The sequence below is a fragment of the Sander vitreus genome, chromosome 1 (assembly GCF_031162955.1).
Source record: "Sander vitreus isolate 19-12246 chromosome 1, sanVit1, whole genome shotgun sequence".
Classification (NCBI taxonomy): Eukaryota; Metazoa; Chordata; class Actinopteri; order Perciformes; family Percidae; genus Sander; species Sander vitreus.
This window is the reverse complement of record NC_135855.1, coordinates 3598680-3616517: the sequence shown is the minus strand read 5'-3', so window position 1 is coordinate 3616517 and position 17838 is coordinate 3598680. Positions and strand designations below refer to the sequence as shown.

Genomic DNA, 17838 nt, shown 5'->3' with positions numbered 1-17838 from the left:
GTAGAGTAATAAGATCCTGATAGCAAAGTGACAGCACTGATGAAAGGCGGCTATTCTGTCACTCACCAGGAAGTGAGAGCCATGCAGTGAAGAGGTAGATCTAAGAAGTGAAGTGTAGAACTCATGGAAACGCGGAAAGAAATTGTTCTTTTTTTCATGTGCCTCCTTCATTCCCCTCTCTCTCTCTCTCTCTCTCTCTCTCTCTCTCTCTCTCGCACTGATGGTCATTAACAAACATTAATACCACAGCCAGTTTCCAAAGGATTGCAATAAGACCCACTTTTATATATAACTAATATATATAATTATAATAAATAACACTGTTCAGTATGATTTTTAGTCTTGCAGCTAGCATTTACTCTGAACTGGCAAAACATACACACACACACACACACACACACACACACACACACACACACACAAACACACACACTCAAACACACACACTCACACTCACACACATGGATACTCATTATCACATGCTTACAATCAATACAAATAGGCCAGATTTTCTGCCTGGATAATGATACATTTAATGACCTCTTTCTCTCTCTCTCCCTCTATTTCTCTCTGTCCATCACATGCATTGACTCACACACATGTGCGAGGGGACAAATTATGGGATTGGTTGGATAAGAGTGGGGCAGTCATCACAGGTCACCGCTTTGAAAAACAACAACAACACATATTTTGTCTCACTGTGCTTTACGCTGGGTTTTCACAGGCAGCTTCAATAACAGCAGTGGAGCGGTTCAATTCGTTCCCTATGAGAACAGTCTGAAGACAGTGGGTGCCCGGAGGTCTGCCCATCTCCAAAGTTGACTTTTGCAGAGCGGTAGCAGAGATTTACAGGCAAAACTGCCTGTATAAACCCAGTGTTAGAACTTAAACGTATGAAAATAAGTTTTGTGTAATTCTTTCAGCTCTCTCTTTGTCTCTCGCTCGCTCGAGACAGACCCATCTGCAGCCTGCAGTACAGTGCTGCTGCTGGGTAGGGTGAATCTCTCTCTTTTTTAAAATGAGTTGTGAAGCCAACATCAAAGCCCAACTTTACTTTTACTGATATCAAACAAAGAGAAAAGTTCTCCCCTTATCTTAAAATGGTCAAAAATCGATGCTAGAGCAGCCTACTTCCTCGTCCAGAAGAGAAGCAGAGAAGATGTCAGTTTGCACAAAATCATCTAAAGTGTTTGATGGTTATCTATTTGTGCTTTAGAACATACTCACTGCGAAAACAATCATAACATTGTTTTATTTCTCTCTCTATCTCTACTGTACAATGACAAATTAAAGTAGCTACAAAACATTAGTTCTGCTGGTATACAGATGGACTGGAATATGTGTGATGTATGATTCCGATTCAACTATTCCGAGGCCAACTATTCAATTCTGAACCGATTATTGATGCATCTCGATGCAACAATTTTTTAATGTACATTTCCATGCGTGATTTAAAAAAATAAACATGTAAATCAGAGTTTGATACTCAGAGTTTGCTAATCACTTCCTAGACAAAGCTTAGATTTTGACATATGTTTATCACACACAAGTTTTAATGAAATGTTTTGTCTACTGAGGTTTTTATTCTGTAGTCATTCCATGCTGAAGCCTTAAACATGCACGTGAAAGTCACCTTCTCTCCCAGTAATCTTCCATGTCAGAGGCTCAGTCGTGTTTAAATGTGGATAATTGGCTTTTTAGAACATGACGGTGTCAGATGTAATGTGCTAAAGTAGATGAGTATGTGTTTTGCCTAATTATTTGATGTATGTCTTATTAGATCATGTGTATATATACAATTTTTCTTTCTTTTCTTTTGGCCATTTTTGTGTGTTTTTTTTCTGCACTCTTGCCTAAATTCTAAGTTGTTGTCCATTATCCCATCCTCTTTCAGTCACTCTGTTTTCTGATTTGTACTTGTCTGGAGACGGTAACTTTTAAATAGAAATCAAGACCTTTAAAAAAAAAAAAAAAACGATTATTAACTTATCTGAGTCGAAAATCAAATCGTTCTAGAGAGCATCGCGATGCATCTAAGAATCGATTATTTTTCCCACCCATATATAACACATAAAGGAAAGGGGAAAAGAGCACTTTAAGGTTAAGCATTGCTCCCGGGTTGTGACCCAGGTGATCTCTGAATTATAATGACCAGGGATATACCCATGTTGACTGGCTTGGTTTGAATTTCCAAAAGAAAGGTTGAACACAGGTCAGACAACCTGGTCAGTGGTGTGAAAGAGGTATAAGTGATGAATCATAGATTGTCCAGTACAGTTTTTGGGGCAGCTGCAGTAGAGTATTGAGGGCAACAGAAGAAAAACTGACTAATTATCCTGTTGTCTCAGACACTAAATCAATACAACCCAACACACACACACACTAATCCCCTCCCACTATAACAACATAAACGCATGCATATCAGATGCATGATGCATGAATGCACTTCATAACTACATCCCTCTGTCCATACCAACACTCCACTTTGCTGGGACCTTATTACTGAATACACACACACACACTCATGCTCATACTCAGGAACAAGCACACACACACACACACACACACACACACACACACACACACACACACACACACACACACACACACACACACACACACACACACACACACACACACACACAGTGCCTCCTGAGGGTGCTGGTGGGTATGGCTGATTGACTCTGCCTCACCAATCTGCCCAGCTCTCTGCCAGAAAATCAACCAATTAAAAGATGCAGGCACCACAGCAGCACTTGGGGGGCTGGGAAGCAGCTGTGAGGAACTGACCTGACAAAGCATCTCTCTCCCTCTGTCTCTCTCTCTCTCTCTCTCTCTCTCTCTCTCTCTCTCTCATACAGTGGTATGCAATTCATGTCCACCAGTTACTGGAAAGGTGTGAAAGGCCCTAGTCCAAAAGTCTTTAGTTTATTCAACAGGGGGTCCTCAGAGTCACTGGAGGGGGGGGCCACCAAATTATTGTTAATTGTTAAAGATTTTTCAAAAAATTATAATGTCTAAACATCCACTCCAATAACTGTATTTGTCCCCCGAGGGGCAATTCAAAATTCATTACCTTAAATCCAACATATTAAAGCAAATATGTATAGCTCAGCCTATTTGTAAAAAAACAAAACATTGATGATAAGCTTCCTGGCCTAAAGGTAATATAGCCATCGACAGATACAGATAATCATAAGGATTCACTGTGCCACATGTATGTTTTACATTAAAAGATGATTTATAAAATGATGCCAAAAATTAATATTTAATAGCTTAGTATTCTATGCGCTAAAAAGGTATGTATATAAAGGCTTTAGGCCGCCCTACACGTTATTGTAGGCCCAGTTTAAAATTCAACTTAATTTATATACAATATATGTAGTAAAGGGTCCCTGCCCCGTCTCTCTTTCAGTAAAGGGGCCCTTGGCTTAAAAAACGTTGGCGACCCTAAGTTTATTCTCTTTACCGTTTTTTCTGTTAACTGTAGAGCCGCACTATTTTTAGGGTGTGTTTCAAGTGTATCTTTACAGAAACACATCAATTTGATCAAAAGGAGAGAATGGGACATAGAAGTATTGCAATATTTTCTCCTTTTCGCCAATATTAATGCCAGAGAGTAGCTGCAATTGAACTAGGGCTGCATCTAAAGATTACTTTCAAAATCAATTAATATTGGTGCCTTTTTCTTTGGACTACATCTGAAAACACCAACTGTAAGCAGCGGTATATAGGCACTTGAAATGTCCTAGCTATCCTAGCATGTGGAAAGGTCTAAGATCTATGACAGATTACGTGCCATCCCCCTCATGTGCTGATGCGTCTATAGCTAGGGAATACATTTTATGCTCGCTTTGAGGCCATCGGCAGCCAAAAAGGAAGAACAGCTAAAGTGGAGGTTAATGGATGGGTGGGTGCAACGCTCACCCAGCATGACGTCAGGAGAGCTTTCAAGCATGTGAACACCAAGAAAGCAGTAAGACCTGATGGTATGGATTGGCGGATCCTCAAACTGTGTGCTGACCAACTAGCGCCGGTGTTCACAATGATATTCAACCTGTCACTGGCTCAGTCTGTCATACCCATGTGCTTCAAGAAGTCCACCATCATCTCTGTGCCCAAGAAAACAAGACCAGCAGGCCTGAATGACTACCGCCCAGTGCCACTCACATCTGCATTAATGATGCGCTTTGAACGACTTTGAAGCGGCTGCATACATGAATGACTCAGTGGTGAAAAAGGCAAGGCAGAGCCTGTATAAAATTCCAAGTATCCCCTCAAATACTGAGGAATTTCTACTCCTGCATCATTGAGAGCATCCTGGTGGGAAACATTACTGGCTGGAACTACAGTAAAACAGTATATAACAGGACCGCAAGGCCCTGCAGAGAGTGGTTAGTTCAGCTGAACATATAATGGGTGGTGCTCTGCCCTGCCCAAATGATATTGACACCAGGCATTGCAGGAAAAAGACTAGGAGACAATGCCTAAGATTGTCCCCAATGCAACTCATCAATATCTTTTCCCATCATGTTTTACCTCTTAGACACTGAACAATTGTGTGATAATCGGGAGTTTAGAAGCCCAACTCTTGCAGTACTTACATATGTTGGGAGAACTCAGGTGCCTCATCGTTGACGTTTGCCATTCGAATCCGAACTGTAGTTGTGCCTGTGCGAGGGACCTCGCCCTTGTCAATTGCCATCACTACAAACTCGTACAGGTGGTTTGGCCTCTCGTAGTCCAGAGGCCCCGCAGGGAAGATGGTCCCATGAGGGGAAATGGTGAAGTCTGGACTCAGGGTATAATAGGTCAACTCTGCATTCTCTTCGGAGTCACAGTCATTGGCTGACACTAAAGACAAAAACATAGAAATGGAGAATAGAGAAAAAGAAGTTAGATGTTAGTCTGGCTATCACCAGACCAAGCTCAATCTTTTAAGATTGAACATTAGTCTGGGGAGTCTGCTCTGTATTTTCTACTGCACAAGAGGCGTGATCAACGGGCATAGTCAAGCCAAGGACCCGTTAACTGAGAGAGATGGATCAGGGACCACCTACTACATATATTGTAAAAATTAAGTTGCATATTAAACTGGGCCTACAATAACGTGAAGGGTAGCCTAAATCATTTATACATACTTTACCTATAGGACAGTAAGCCTATCAACGTATGTTTTTTTTCAAATAGGCTGATTTAAATTACCTAAAAATAATTTGGAAATCATGTTAAGACACTTTAGTTTTTGAAAAAATGAATAATTTGGTGGCTGGATGGATGATATTCAGTCTCAAAACAATAGAGTAACATTGGTTAGGAGATTTTTAATTCAGATGTCGGGATTCCATCACTGTTCCGCACTACGGAGCACCTGTCTCTTATTAGGGCTTCTTGAGAATTTAGTATCTAACTTGGATATCCAAATATGGTCAGGTCTTTTTCCTTTCTTCATCCCTCCAGGGGTTGCTAAGATATCATGTTCACAAGAATGGGACAGATATAAGGTTACAGTTACCTTAACCTTTGACCTCTAAAATCTAATCAGATTTTGTTGCCTGTCCAGAGGCATAAATATCTGAAATAGATGAATTTGTTCTTTCTCTTTTGCAAAGTTGCAGTGTGTTGTTGGAACAGCAAACAACAGCACATTCCAGTAAAGGGTTAGCTTAGCATCTATTAAAACTGGTCTACATGTAACCACTTCAATGGCTGCATTTCAACATTTCAATGACAGTAGCAGGTTTTACATGATCCCCTAGACGTTTTCACGAATTACAGCTGGGCAGAAACAGTTACACTTTAAAAAAAAATCCACACACAGTCTACAAGTGGGATGCCACGACAGTAATAGTGGCTTGTGTAATTTTGCAAATATATATCCCTAAATGTGTATTTATTACTTCAACAGTGAATGGACGCAAGTGCTGGTGTCTATGGACAAGAGTTGTGCATTGACTGAGCTGTGAAAAACACAGATACTAATACAATGCTATTTCACTTCTATGTTTCCACCCTTTTTTCTGTTATAATTAGGTTTACTTAGAAACATAATTCACATCTTGCAACAAAATTACTTATTATGCCAATCAAGCATACTGATTTAAGTCAATGCGAAAGAGAAAATATAGTTGAATTAAACAAGAAAATACAGTCTGTTATCTTATTAATGCAGAGCCAAGTTTCTTTTCTTGTTTCATGTATTTGAGAAAAAGGAACTCAAAATAAGCACAGGCTATCTATTCACTGCTCATGTTATGTAACCAAAGTGAAGATTGAAAAGGAAGTGATGCTCCCACTGACTTAAATGTTCAGTTCTTTAACACAAGGGGAGTACGTGTTACTTGCACAGCATGCATTGAATGGACTTTCATTTTGCATCATTTCTGTTTCTACATTACACATTGGGAATCCATGGAGCCAGGACTCCCTTAACCACGAATTGATTGCCTTGCTAAAAATGAAAAAAAAAAATCCACCAGGGATTTGAATAAGCATATTTTCCGCTAACAAGTCATTTTGCTCAACTTCTCAATTCTCCAATTCACCTTACATTGCATTTGGCTCGGGCCCATACACACAGAAAAACAAACACACACACACAAACACCCATGCACATGAATAAATGCATGCACACGCACACATACACATACCACCATTGTTTGCTTCAATAAACAAACTGTACATTCAAGCCATGGGGAAACATGGGGAAATAATAAAATTTTAATAAACTGAAATTAATAACTTTAACAAGATGTAAAAAAAAAACTAACTCTAAATTATCTTAAAAGACAGATTAATTGATTTTTGAAGTGTTGTGGTATTAAAGTGTTCATATTATGCTCATTTTCAGGTGCATAATTGTATTTAGAGGTTGTACCAGAATAGGTTTATATGGTTTAATAAAAAATAAAAATAACACCATATATTTGTTGTACTGCACATTGCTGCAGCTCCTCTTTTCACGCTCTCTGTTTTAGCTACAGAGTGAGACATCTCACTTCTTTTCCATCTTTGTTGGGGGTCGCACATGAGCAGTACCTAGGTAAGGACTACTAGCCAGTCAGAAGCAGAGTATGAGGGCGTGTCCTGACAGTAGCTAGGTAAGGACTACTAGCCAGTCAGAAGCAGAGTATGAGGGCGTGCCCTGACAGTACCTAGGTAAGGACTACTAGCCAGTCAGAAGCAGAGTATGGGGGTGTGCCATGCTAGCAGCTAGGCGAGCATTATAACGTTTGTTACAAAGTGACCACGTTTGTCTCTGAAGTAAAGGCTGGACTACAATAGAGCTGTTTGGAGCAGTTTGTGAACAGTATTTTCTGTTGGAGATGGTAAGTCCCTTTGGGGGCGGACTTTGGGCTTTTTCACTTTGTAAACCTATAACGTGCACAAAAAAGATATATAACACAATAAAGGAAAGGGAAAAAGCCAAAAGGCATAATATGAGCTCTTTAAATAAAATGTTTGTTGACTGTGGCCTGCAATCTTATAATCCTGAACAACCCAATCAAATTAAAATAAAATCAATTACATTTTCAAAAGCTGGAAGATGAAAGAGCCCTAAACCGCACAGTTGAACCTCAACAGAAAAAACATCCCAATATTACTAATTGGGACACCAATGAAATTCAGGTAGAGAATACTATAGTGAGTGACAAATCAAAAGATGACATTACCTTCACACCTGACCTGTAGCCTGGTTTGGGCTCTGGTGCATTTGTCCATTTGGTTCGGTCTGTAATATGTGGATCAAGTAGAGCTGATGATGCAGGACCACGACTGACTTTTTTGTTATTTCTTTTTCTTCTTTTCTTAATCTAAACTGCCTTGGTTCAACATGTCAGGTTTTAAAATGCTCATATTATTCTTTTTGGTTTTTCCCCTTTCCTTTATTGTGTTATATATCTTTTTTGTGCATGTTATAGGTTTACAAAGTGAAAAAGCCCAAAGTCCACCCCAAAGGGACTCATCATCTCCAACAGAAAACACTGTTCACAAACTGCTCCAAACAGCTCTATTGTAGTCCAGCCTTTACTTCAGAGACAAACGTGGTCACTTTGTAACACACGTTATAATGCTCGCCTAGCTGCTAGCATGGCACGCCCTCATACTCTGCTTCTGACTGGCTAGTAGTCCTTACCTAGGTACTGTCAGGACACGCCCTCATACTCTGCTTCTGACTGGCTAGTAGTCCTTACCTAGGTACTGAGCATATGCGACTCCCAACAAAGATGGAACAGAAGTGTGATGTCTCACTCTGTAGCTAAAACAGAGAGCTCAACACACAGGGTGAAAAGAGGAGCTGCAGCAATGTGCAGTACAAGAAATATATGGTGTTTTCTGAAAATTAAACCCCATAAACCTATTCTGGTATAACCTCTAAATACAATTATGAACCTGAAAATGAGCATAATATGAGTACTTTAAGGGGTTGGGTGGAACGGGTTGAAAGGCAAAAAAAGGGAAATTTGGGAACAACAATGCATCTTTTTTCCCTCCTTAGTCTGGATCAAGCAGCAAGGCAAACAAAAAAGCAAGACTCATCAACACTGGACCTTTAGATTATTTCCCTCTGTTGGCATATTTTGGTAAAAACTATCACATAACCTGGTTGGTAAGCATGAGCATGCTGTGTGCAGTTTACTCACATTATAGAATTTTTAGTGTTAAAAAATATAAAACTTAAATTCATACAGTATTACTGCATAGGCTATAGGGATGTCCTGATCACCTTATTGGACCCCCCCAATCGATTTTTATTAAAAATTGAATATCTGCCGATACCGAGTCCCAATCCGATACTTGTATATGCTCAGATAATAGAGCTGCACACTTCTGAGTCTTTGCTCTCTCAACACCAAAAGAGTTCTCTTCTGGATCCCAGCAAACCCCCAACCAAAAAATAAAGAAGTTCCCCGCTGGACAACAAAAACTACACTTAGTGACACCTGTTGCCAATCTTTGATTTTCTTTTCGTGTTTAACTGATGTTGGCTCCAGGGAATAACAGCCTGTAAGTATGGTTAAGAAGTTTGGAGATTTGGCGTAATCTGCTTCTGTAAAACAGATGACTAAGAAGGATAAACATTTTTACTTGTTGCCAATGGCCATTTTGGTTTGAAAGTGCCGACATCCAGGCAGTCTGGCAGTGCGTCTGTGGCACAGGGCATGTGTGATTAAAGGCAGAGAACACTACAAGCTGATGTAAATGATCAGAGTATGGTAATCGGGATAAATGCCGATCCCCGATCAGTTAAAAAAATGCCCATATCGGCTCCGATCTGATACTTGCGTTGGGATCGGGACATCCCTAATAGGCTACCTACCCATTCTTGACAGAAATTGGGCCCTCAATCTCACAAACCCACAGACAGTATTTCTTTTTTTAACTGCATAAAAATGTAAAAAGATGCAAACAGCACAAGACGAGAAGAAGAGAATGTGAATGTGAAAGCTTATGTGACTAAATTCTTAGAACTAAATTATATAATTCAGACAAAAGTTTTTCAGCTGCTAGTTGATAAGCTGGAATTACCAAAAAACAGGAGGAAAGAAAACACTGTAATGTATTGTCAACACTGTAAGCAGGATGGATGTTTCATCATTAAATGGCCAAAAGCATTGTTTAACAGCTGCAAAAGTAGCTTGTCTATATGTATTGTGTCACACTGCCTCCCTTTTAACAGGGGAAAAAAAACTGCATCAAATCGGGTGTGAAAATGGCAATTGCGACTAGAATTGGCATTACTTTCTTTTTATTTTTTTTTGTAATTTCTGTTATTTAGATTTATGGTCAGATTTGCAGCTGAAGAAAGTGAATGTATGTGTGTTTACCCTGTACTACATCCCTGGTAACAAGGACTGACATTTTTCTGAATTGCAACTGAAATGCAGCCGTTTTGTTGTAAAGTAAAGTGATGAATAGCCTCTCATCTGATGCGATGGGTAGGAAAAGGACTGCAGTACTAGTGTCTGCCCGGTGTCCAATCCAATGCAGTGGCCAAACACATGTCACAAATGAGTCAATATTTAATTTACTAAGTACAGATTTGTACTTCTTAGAGCACCCTTTGAGCATGTATTCATCAGCATGTCCCTGTGTAATCTTTAACCAGTATTGTTGTGCTGGCATCATACATTGGGGGGGAGGCACTGAAGATGAAAACTGCAGGAGCCTCAGATATCTATGAAAAGCGAGATAATTGGCTTGCTTGGTACTCTGCCGTTTTTTTGCAACTTGGCGAAGTACACATTTGTTCACTCTTAAAATGGAACTGATTATGGGATTACTAGCACATGATTTAGCAAAACAATGCTGGATGCCCATTTCTTCCATCTCATTTAATTTAATACTGAGACTTTTAACCTGTCTAATCAAGTAAGGGGAAAAAAACAACTCTGAGTCTTTTTTTTAGAAGGCATGGCTGTTTAGCTTCAGGTGCACTCAGAACTGGATTGGGTAGAACTGTGTTGATTGTAACATGCATTAAGGCATTATTGTTTTAAGGGATTTTGAAGTTTTGAGTGTTTGGCAACGGAGCACCCTGTGTGAGCCATTTTCCACCTCGCAAAGTTTAAAAGCTAATTGCCTATGTTCCCATTTACAAATTGGAAACCCTGGAAAGATTCTAGGATACATATACTATTTCAGGTATCATAATTAACAGATACACTGAAAGATTTGTAATTTTTAATATTGGGAGCTCCTCGGTTTTTAGGGGTCCCAGCCCCCTGGGACCCCGTCATAACTGCTTGCATTTCTAGTTCTGTTTGTTCTTTTACCAAAGATCCTCACAAAAGTAAAGACAACCTTCTACCAACCCAAATGCACAAGCACAGACATGGGCGGACACACACGCACGCACGCACACACGCACACGTGCTCACAGCAGCAGCACAGCAGGGTGTAACGTTGCCTCCCTTAGTGCACCTGTTGATGGCAGCAGGCTGAGCGCCTGCTGTGCCTCCTACGCCATACACCTCAGTCCCATATTCACTCAATTACTTCTCCCTAGCATACTACTAACATACTAGCATTTACAAGCTTTTTTTGTTAGTTCTGTTCCACTTCTAAGGAGTGGACGGTATAAATGGTATGGAAAGTACACCATTATGAATCCACCGTTATGGATTTTCAATATACTGTGCCACCGATAGAGCCCTCATTTAGCTTGACACAAAAAAGGGGCGGGGGAGGTTGACTAAGGCAGGACTCAGCCAGCCAGTGCTGCAATAGAGCATAGTGCCATTGTGCACGGCCGTTCACTGTGATTACCTTCATTAAATCGCCCGAGAATGACACCATGCTGCTACAGTATAACCATACAGACCTCTACACACACCAGACTGCTCGGTTATAACTTGACTCAGCAAGACATTTCTCCGATGGAGAGGGAGATGGACAGCACAGCGCTGCAGTGTTTCAGTGATGTTTACTCTGTATAAATTAGCCTAGCTGCTAGCAGAGTTTTTCCTGCTCAAAACTCAATCCCCACAGAACACCACAATGCATTTCAGCCTGCGTGCACGTTTTGTCAGCCTAACATTGTTGAAACACAGCAGCTAATATTGGTAGCGAGAAGAAACAAGTAAGGGGACTGCCGAGTCGTCATTGCACCGTCTCTGCTGTGCACCGTGTGTGTGTGTGTGTGTGTGTGTGTGGGGGGGGCGCTCGAGACGCACGTGGAGATGCATTCTGATGGTATGAACTGACATACTTGGAGCTGTCCACTTGCGATCGGATCTCCCAAGACACGTTAATGCCAGGTGTGAATAGGGCCATTGTCAATACGATGTGCAAGTTATTACTTTGAACTTGTATTATTGTTTCATCATAATTAACATGATTGATATACTTTCTACAAATGTACAGGCAAGCATATTTTGATATGATAATGATAAACTGTTTTCACAGGATACAAAGTCATTGTACAGGTCATAGCTGTTATATTATTTAGTGTGACAATGTGCTTGCAAACTATGTGCATGCAACTCATTTTGCCCTTTTTCAAAAAGGCTATTTAACTAATTGTGATAATGATAGTGATGAGGATGATTGCCAACAAATCAGCAAGAACACAGCCGAAGTGTAAAAGCAGCAATGCTTTGTAATGAGAATCCAACCCAAAAAATCCGCCAGCAGCCTAAGGTAATGAGCACTTCCAATGAGATGTCATAACAGCAGACATTAATAATTTACGTACTGCATGCAGCGTTTTATTTCCCTGCATTTTGTCCTTGTCAACACTCATTTGCAGCTCTGTTGGTGTTCCCAGTTTTAGCCAACTAAACCTGTTCATTTTCAATGTGATGCATCACTTTATTTTGAGCGGTAAACAGAATTATCTTGAGCTGCTTGTGGAAGCGGGAATATTGTTTTATTCATCATGAAATGTGGATCAATAATTACACCTTAAGATATTAAATGTATTTAAAATAGAATGTGTGGCCTCCATGCAGAGTGTAGAGGGAAAGACAAGTGTGAAATGCTTTGCCGTCAGTCTGTCAGAAGCTAAAAAAGAACCTAAACAAATAAGGCATCTCAGTCACACTGTGACAGATCAAATTGTGATAAATCTACAACAGTTCCCATTACCATTTCCCCACATAAGATGAAGCTTAAGTGATCCCTGTGTGGAAATTGGGTCATTACAGGAAAGGAGAGGCTAGAGTAGCTGCACTGGTGGAAGTGCCGGTGATTTCACGGCTGCCAGTGCTGACAAGTACCTACTCAGTTTCCTGACCAGTCTAAACACATGAATGTTAAAAACGCTCCGCCAGCCTTATTTTGTTCTGAAATGCACAATAGCAGGGCTTCTCAAACATTTATATAACACAGACCCCACACAGGCACACATTAGCCAAATGATCTGCACCTGGTTTAGCTTAACCTTCAGTGTGTTTTTAATAGTAAAGTCTTGAACTTTACAACCGCCTACTGTTATACGACATACATAAAACTTCTCTTGTGAGATATTCATTAAACCGAGACACACAAAAAAACACAGCACTGCAGCATTTCCTCCTCAATAACATCAGGATTTATGCATTATGTATTGTGTTCATCAGGAGTGTTTAAAGACCATTTTAACAAGAACACCCTAACATTATCAACGCTGTGTGGGAGTTTTTAACAAGTGAAGTGAAATAGTCAAATAACAAGAAAGTTTGTTTATGATTGTTGAGAAAACAAAAAGTAAACGAAAACCGCAAAGTGCATCTCCAATTCCCCTTGCAAGTATGTACAACAGAAAAACACCGAAAAATGGGATTGATTTTTTTTTAGTGCAAGATAATGTAATTTTATGTTGTCTAAGGACACAAATAAAGATGTGCACTCAGTGATGTTGTGCAGAAATGGGAATGGGGGTTATGGATGGCACACAATCTTTTGAGTTTTGTCCAGATGTCTCACCTTGCAGCAGGGACGTTGCTGTTGTCACGGTCTCCGGCACGCCATCCTTGCTGTAAATGGACTGGAGGAACTCTGGAACGCAGTCGTTTTCATCGACAATAACAACTCGTACCTAAGAGAGAGAGTTTAGGAGGGGAGAGGAGGAGATTGAAAGATGGAAGGAGACAGGGAGGATGTGAATTACATAAAGTCTTACCCTCATCGCACAGACTTTTCTCTTAAATGTGGCATGAAAACACACACATTCCTGTCACATGTAGTCATCAAATCCAGTGCCATAAACTCTTAAAAGGTAAAAATAAATCTATCGACATGTGCAACTGTTCCATGTGTTTTTAAACTAATTCAAAAGCTTCAAGGATTCTTCGGACAAAATAAAAACATTGCAAGTTGAACAAATGAACACTAAGTCGTGTGATTCTACTATATACTGTACGTGTGTGAAACTGCACTGGGAACACATCTGGAGCATTTAACAATATATTATATTGTAAAAGCAAAAAAACATTGAGCATAGAGTTTTTGCATTTCTGATCTTATACCGTACATGTGTTAGTAATGATGTTACTGTATCTACATGCTAAAACTGCCCAGGCAATCACAAGTGGAAATGCTGGAGATTAAAAGTCACACTGGGTTGGTGTTATGAAAATTTTAAATCTGGGATTATTACTTCAGGCACCGTCCAAAATTGGTTTTCTTTGGGTCCGGAGTCCTTTTCATCTGCGAGTAACCCAAATTAACCACATCCCTAACCAAAAGGAAGCCACATCCCAACCTTCTCCAAAGGCATGCCCTGACCCTGATCCCTCTGGTTTATTTACCCCTCTTCAGTGAGGGAGCTTCTGCAGTTTCCTTCAGTAGGTCAGCGGAGAATGCAATCTTGTCCAATTTTTCAGAAGCCCTGAGCTAAAAAATGAGTGGATCAGTGTGCAAAGATGAATTTATATGGTGTGAGCATGTGTATATGTGTGTGTCTGTGTGTGTGAGACACACAGTAATGCTGTTAAGTTCATTAGGGGCATGAAGGCAAACACAGCATCTTCTACCAGATGTTGACTTCCTGCTTGCAGCATACAGGAGGAAGATATACACACATGGGCTGGCTGGAGAGCCTCTCTCACCCCCAGCCCCTCTTCTTCTCTTCCATATAAATGCAGCTGTATAGACAAAAACACTACAGATCACTCTCTGACACACACACACACACACACACACACACACACACACACACACACACACACACACACACACACACAATTGTCAGTGGTGTGGAAATGCCACTGGTATTAAGTCCTGGTAGGTAAGATGAAGTTCTGTAATATCCGTTAATCCTTCAGCAAAGATCAGCCTGGAAGCAATGGACAAAAAAATAAAATCTGACCATGCCAACTCCCTGAGGTGATTTGTGTGTGTTTGCCAGTGACTGTTAATCTTTGCTTGCCTGTGTGTGTGTGTTTGTATGGCAGAGTGAGCGAGCCTATGTGCCAGTATGACGGGAAATGGCAAGGGGTTCGGCAAGACATATGAACATTGAGTACACATGTGTGTACAAGGCTGAGGAAAGGCAAGATTGAATGAGAAGAGAGGGGAAGTCAGCCGTAATAAAGCAAGATGAGCTCAAAAACATGCACACAGTTTTGTGCGCAGGCACACACACCCACACACACACACACACACACACACACACACACACACACACACACACACACACACACACACACGGGGCAGCTGCAGGCAGGTCTCAGGCTGGTTAGGTAACTAATGGTGCCAGTGAGCTATCACTCCTGGAGGGAGAAACTTGGAAAATACCTGCAAATTAAAGTCATGCTCAGTGACTCCAGTCCACATAGAAACTCCACCTCTGTTTGCTATTTTGGCAGACGGAGACAGATTTCTAAGAAGCAGAATAAAATCAAAAGCAAAAAAGGACAGCTACACAAATTGAAAAAGTGGCATTTATTTCTACAGTCGTCTTTGGAAAACAAATTAATGTCATTTTCCCCTCTCCCTCTGTCAATGCTATAGTAAACGTTAATAAGAGAACAAGGGGAGAATAGAATGCCTTACGGCAGGGATCTTCAACAGAGCGTCCTGGGCCCCTAGGGGGTCCTCAGAGTCAGTGCATAGGGGCCTCCAAATTATTGTTAATTTTTGAAAGTTTAAAAAAAAATGTTTAGCAAACATAAATCCCCACTGCTTACTGGCCTATTGTATGGTAGTCACTAAGGGCCATCAACATACATAGTTCATCCTAAGGATTCACTGGGCTACATGTATGTTTAACATGAAAAGATGATTCATAAAATCATGCCAACAATTAGTAGGCTATTTTAATAGCTTAGTATTCTATGCAAAAAGGTATAAAGGCTTTAGGCTGCCGTACACATTATTATGCAACTTAATTTTATACAATATATGTTGTAGGGGGTCCCTGCTCTGTCTCTCTTTCAGTTAAGGGGTTCCTGCCTTAAGGGATACTATGGTGATTTTAAAGCAGCTCTGTGTCAACTTTGTATGGGCTGTGTGTTTAGATGAACGGTGTTAAGGTTTCTCTCGATGGCGCCAGCGCACAGAGCTCCGATCAGGGAGTCTGCCGAGACCCGGTGGGTCTCTACAGAACTCCGCTGCTCCACTCCACGAGGAGCTCTGAGGGGAGCCAAACACTGTTCATCTAAACACACTGCCCACACTGCCATGACACAGAGCTGGATTTAAATCACCGCAGTGTCCCGGGTGCCATCCGAATTTGGATTTGTCAGATATTCACCATTTTTGATATTCTAAAAAATATACCCATTAGCCCAAAGAATATTCTAACTGGTAGTATGTTGTTACACAATGTGTGATTGATGATTTGGGTGTCAAATTTGTGTTCAATTTACAAGCCAGTTGACCAAGAAAACATCTAAAATAGATACTATGTATATTATTTTTAACATTAGGAATGTTAATAGCATGAATATTTTAACAGTTGAATGTGGAGTGTGTATCTCGCCTGGTCACCACCATGCATTATAAACCACTTAAGATTTGTTGTAGCCATTCAGCCCTCCATTATCCTCTCCATTGTTTCTATTTGATGTAATGATTGTTACCGGTATTCTGTTCAGGAAGCAGCAAAGAGCACATATAGGGGCATAAAAGCTAATATAAAGCTCAGAACTATTGTAAAGCTCTACTTTTCAGCACTGTTTGGACTGGTCATGAGGATGTTCAAAAAGATTGCACAGGCTCCAAAGGGCAAGCATAGGGCTGAGGAAGCTGGCCACCCAGGGCAGGCATGTGGGCAGACAAGGGCACATACCAACTCCCTGCCCATTTATTTATTTCCATTTATTTATTTATTTCTCTTCTCACTATTGAATCTAATAATCCTCTTCTCATTCTCCCACTTTTGTCCTTATATCTCCCTCTCTCTCTCTCTCTCTCTCTCTCTCTCCATACAGGCTCTTGGTGCTCTGTAGTCCACAGGGGCACAGAGCGGAGCAGTTGAGGACAGTTTGGTTCAGCAGGACACGTTTTAGCCTGGGACCAGAGTAATGATGGAAACCAGACCAGATGCATTGATGCCTGCAGCGGTCAGCCGCTGTTCTCTCACTTCCTGACAACATGAGGAAGTCATTAGGAATTCCAAAGCAGTCATTCCAGACAGACAAGTCTATTTGGGTTTGACTGTAGACAACACTCATACTCTCAGGCTAAAACTGGACATGTACAGTTGTCTTTTAGGTTGAGGATTTTAATGCTATTTTACAATAAATTCAGTTTAAAGGGATCCCATAACAACCCATGTAACATTGATGGGTTCAAAATGCCTCCCGTTCAACAAAAAAAGAGAGCAATCAGGAGGCCCTAGAACCAAACCATCATTCTTTTAACCGCAACTGTAAATCAAATTCCATCCAACAGCATTTCAGCAGCTTAAATGCATTACAAGATCGAGGATGTTTCAGAGTAGATTGGGATTTTATGACCATGTGTGGTTACTTTATTGTCAGAAAGATATATCATAATCACCACAGCTCACCACAATTCAAAAGCTGTCTTCCAGCCAACAATCACTGCACTGGGTCTACGTACAATTCTGTCCAAGCAGTAATAGCTTCAAATGCAGTGGATCAAAGTCAGACGAGCTACATGACAAACAAGTGAAATGAAATAATTTCACTAGTAAAAAAACTCATTCATTTTAAGACTTGTCAGATATCGTTTGCAGTATGCTGTAAGGACTGTGTAAGACTTGACGAGACAACCTTGTATTGTCAACAATCTTCGAGTTTTGAAGACCATCAAGTCTTTGAATTTGACAGTGGAAATGTGACTTGGATTTCACATCACACACACTCCAGCCCTGTCTTCTAAAAATGACGTTTCCATACAACTAAACTGCATTCTCTATTACGTATCAAGGAAAACATATTTTCC

General features: G+C 40.5%; 1 protein-coding gene across 1 annotated transcript in view; it reads right to left on the bottom strand.

The window, feature by feature from the left end:
- LOC144521905 (neural-cadherin) overlaps positions 1–17838 on the bottom strand; it is a 340271-nt gene that overhangs the window by 222955 nt on the left and 99478 nt on the right. Inside the window, exons 5-6 of the mRNA XM_078256568.1 lie at positions 13411–13522; positions 4605–4854 (exon numbers count right to left, since the gene is read on the bottom strand). Coding sequence (XP_078112694.1) covers positions 4605–4854; positions 13411–13522 — 362 coding nt within the window. The remainder of the gene's footprint in view (positions 1–4604; positions 4855–13410; positions 13523–17838) is intronic.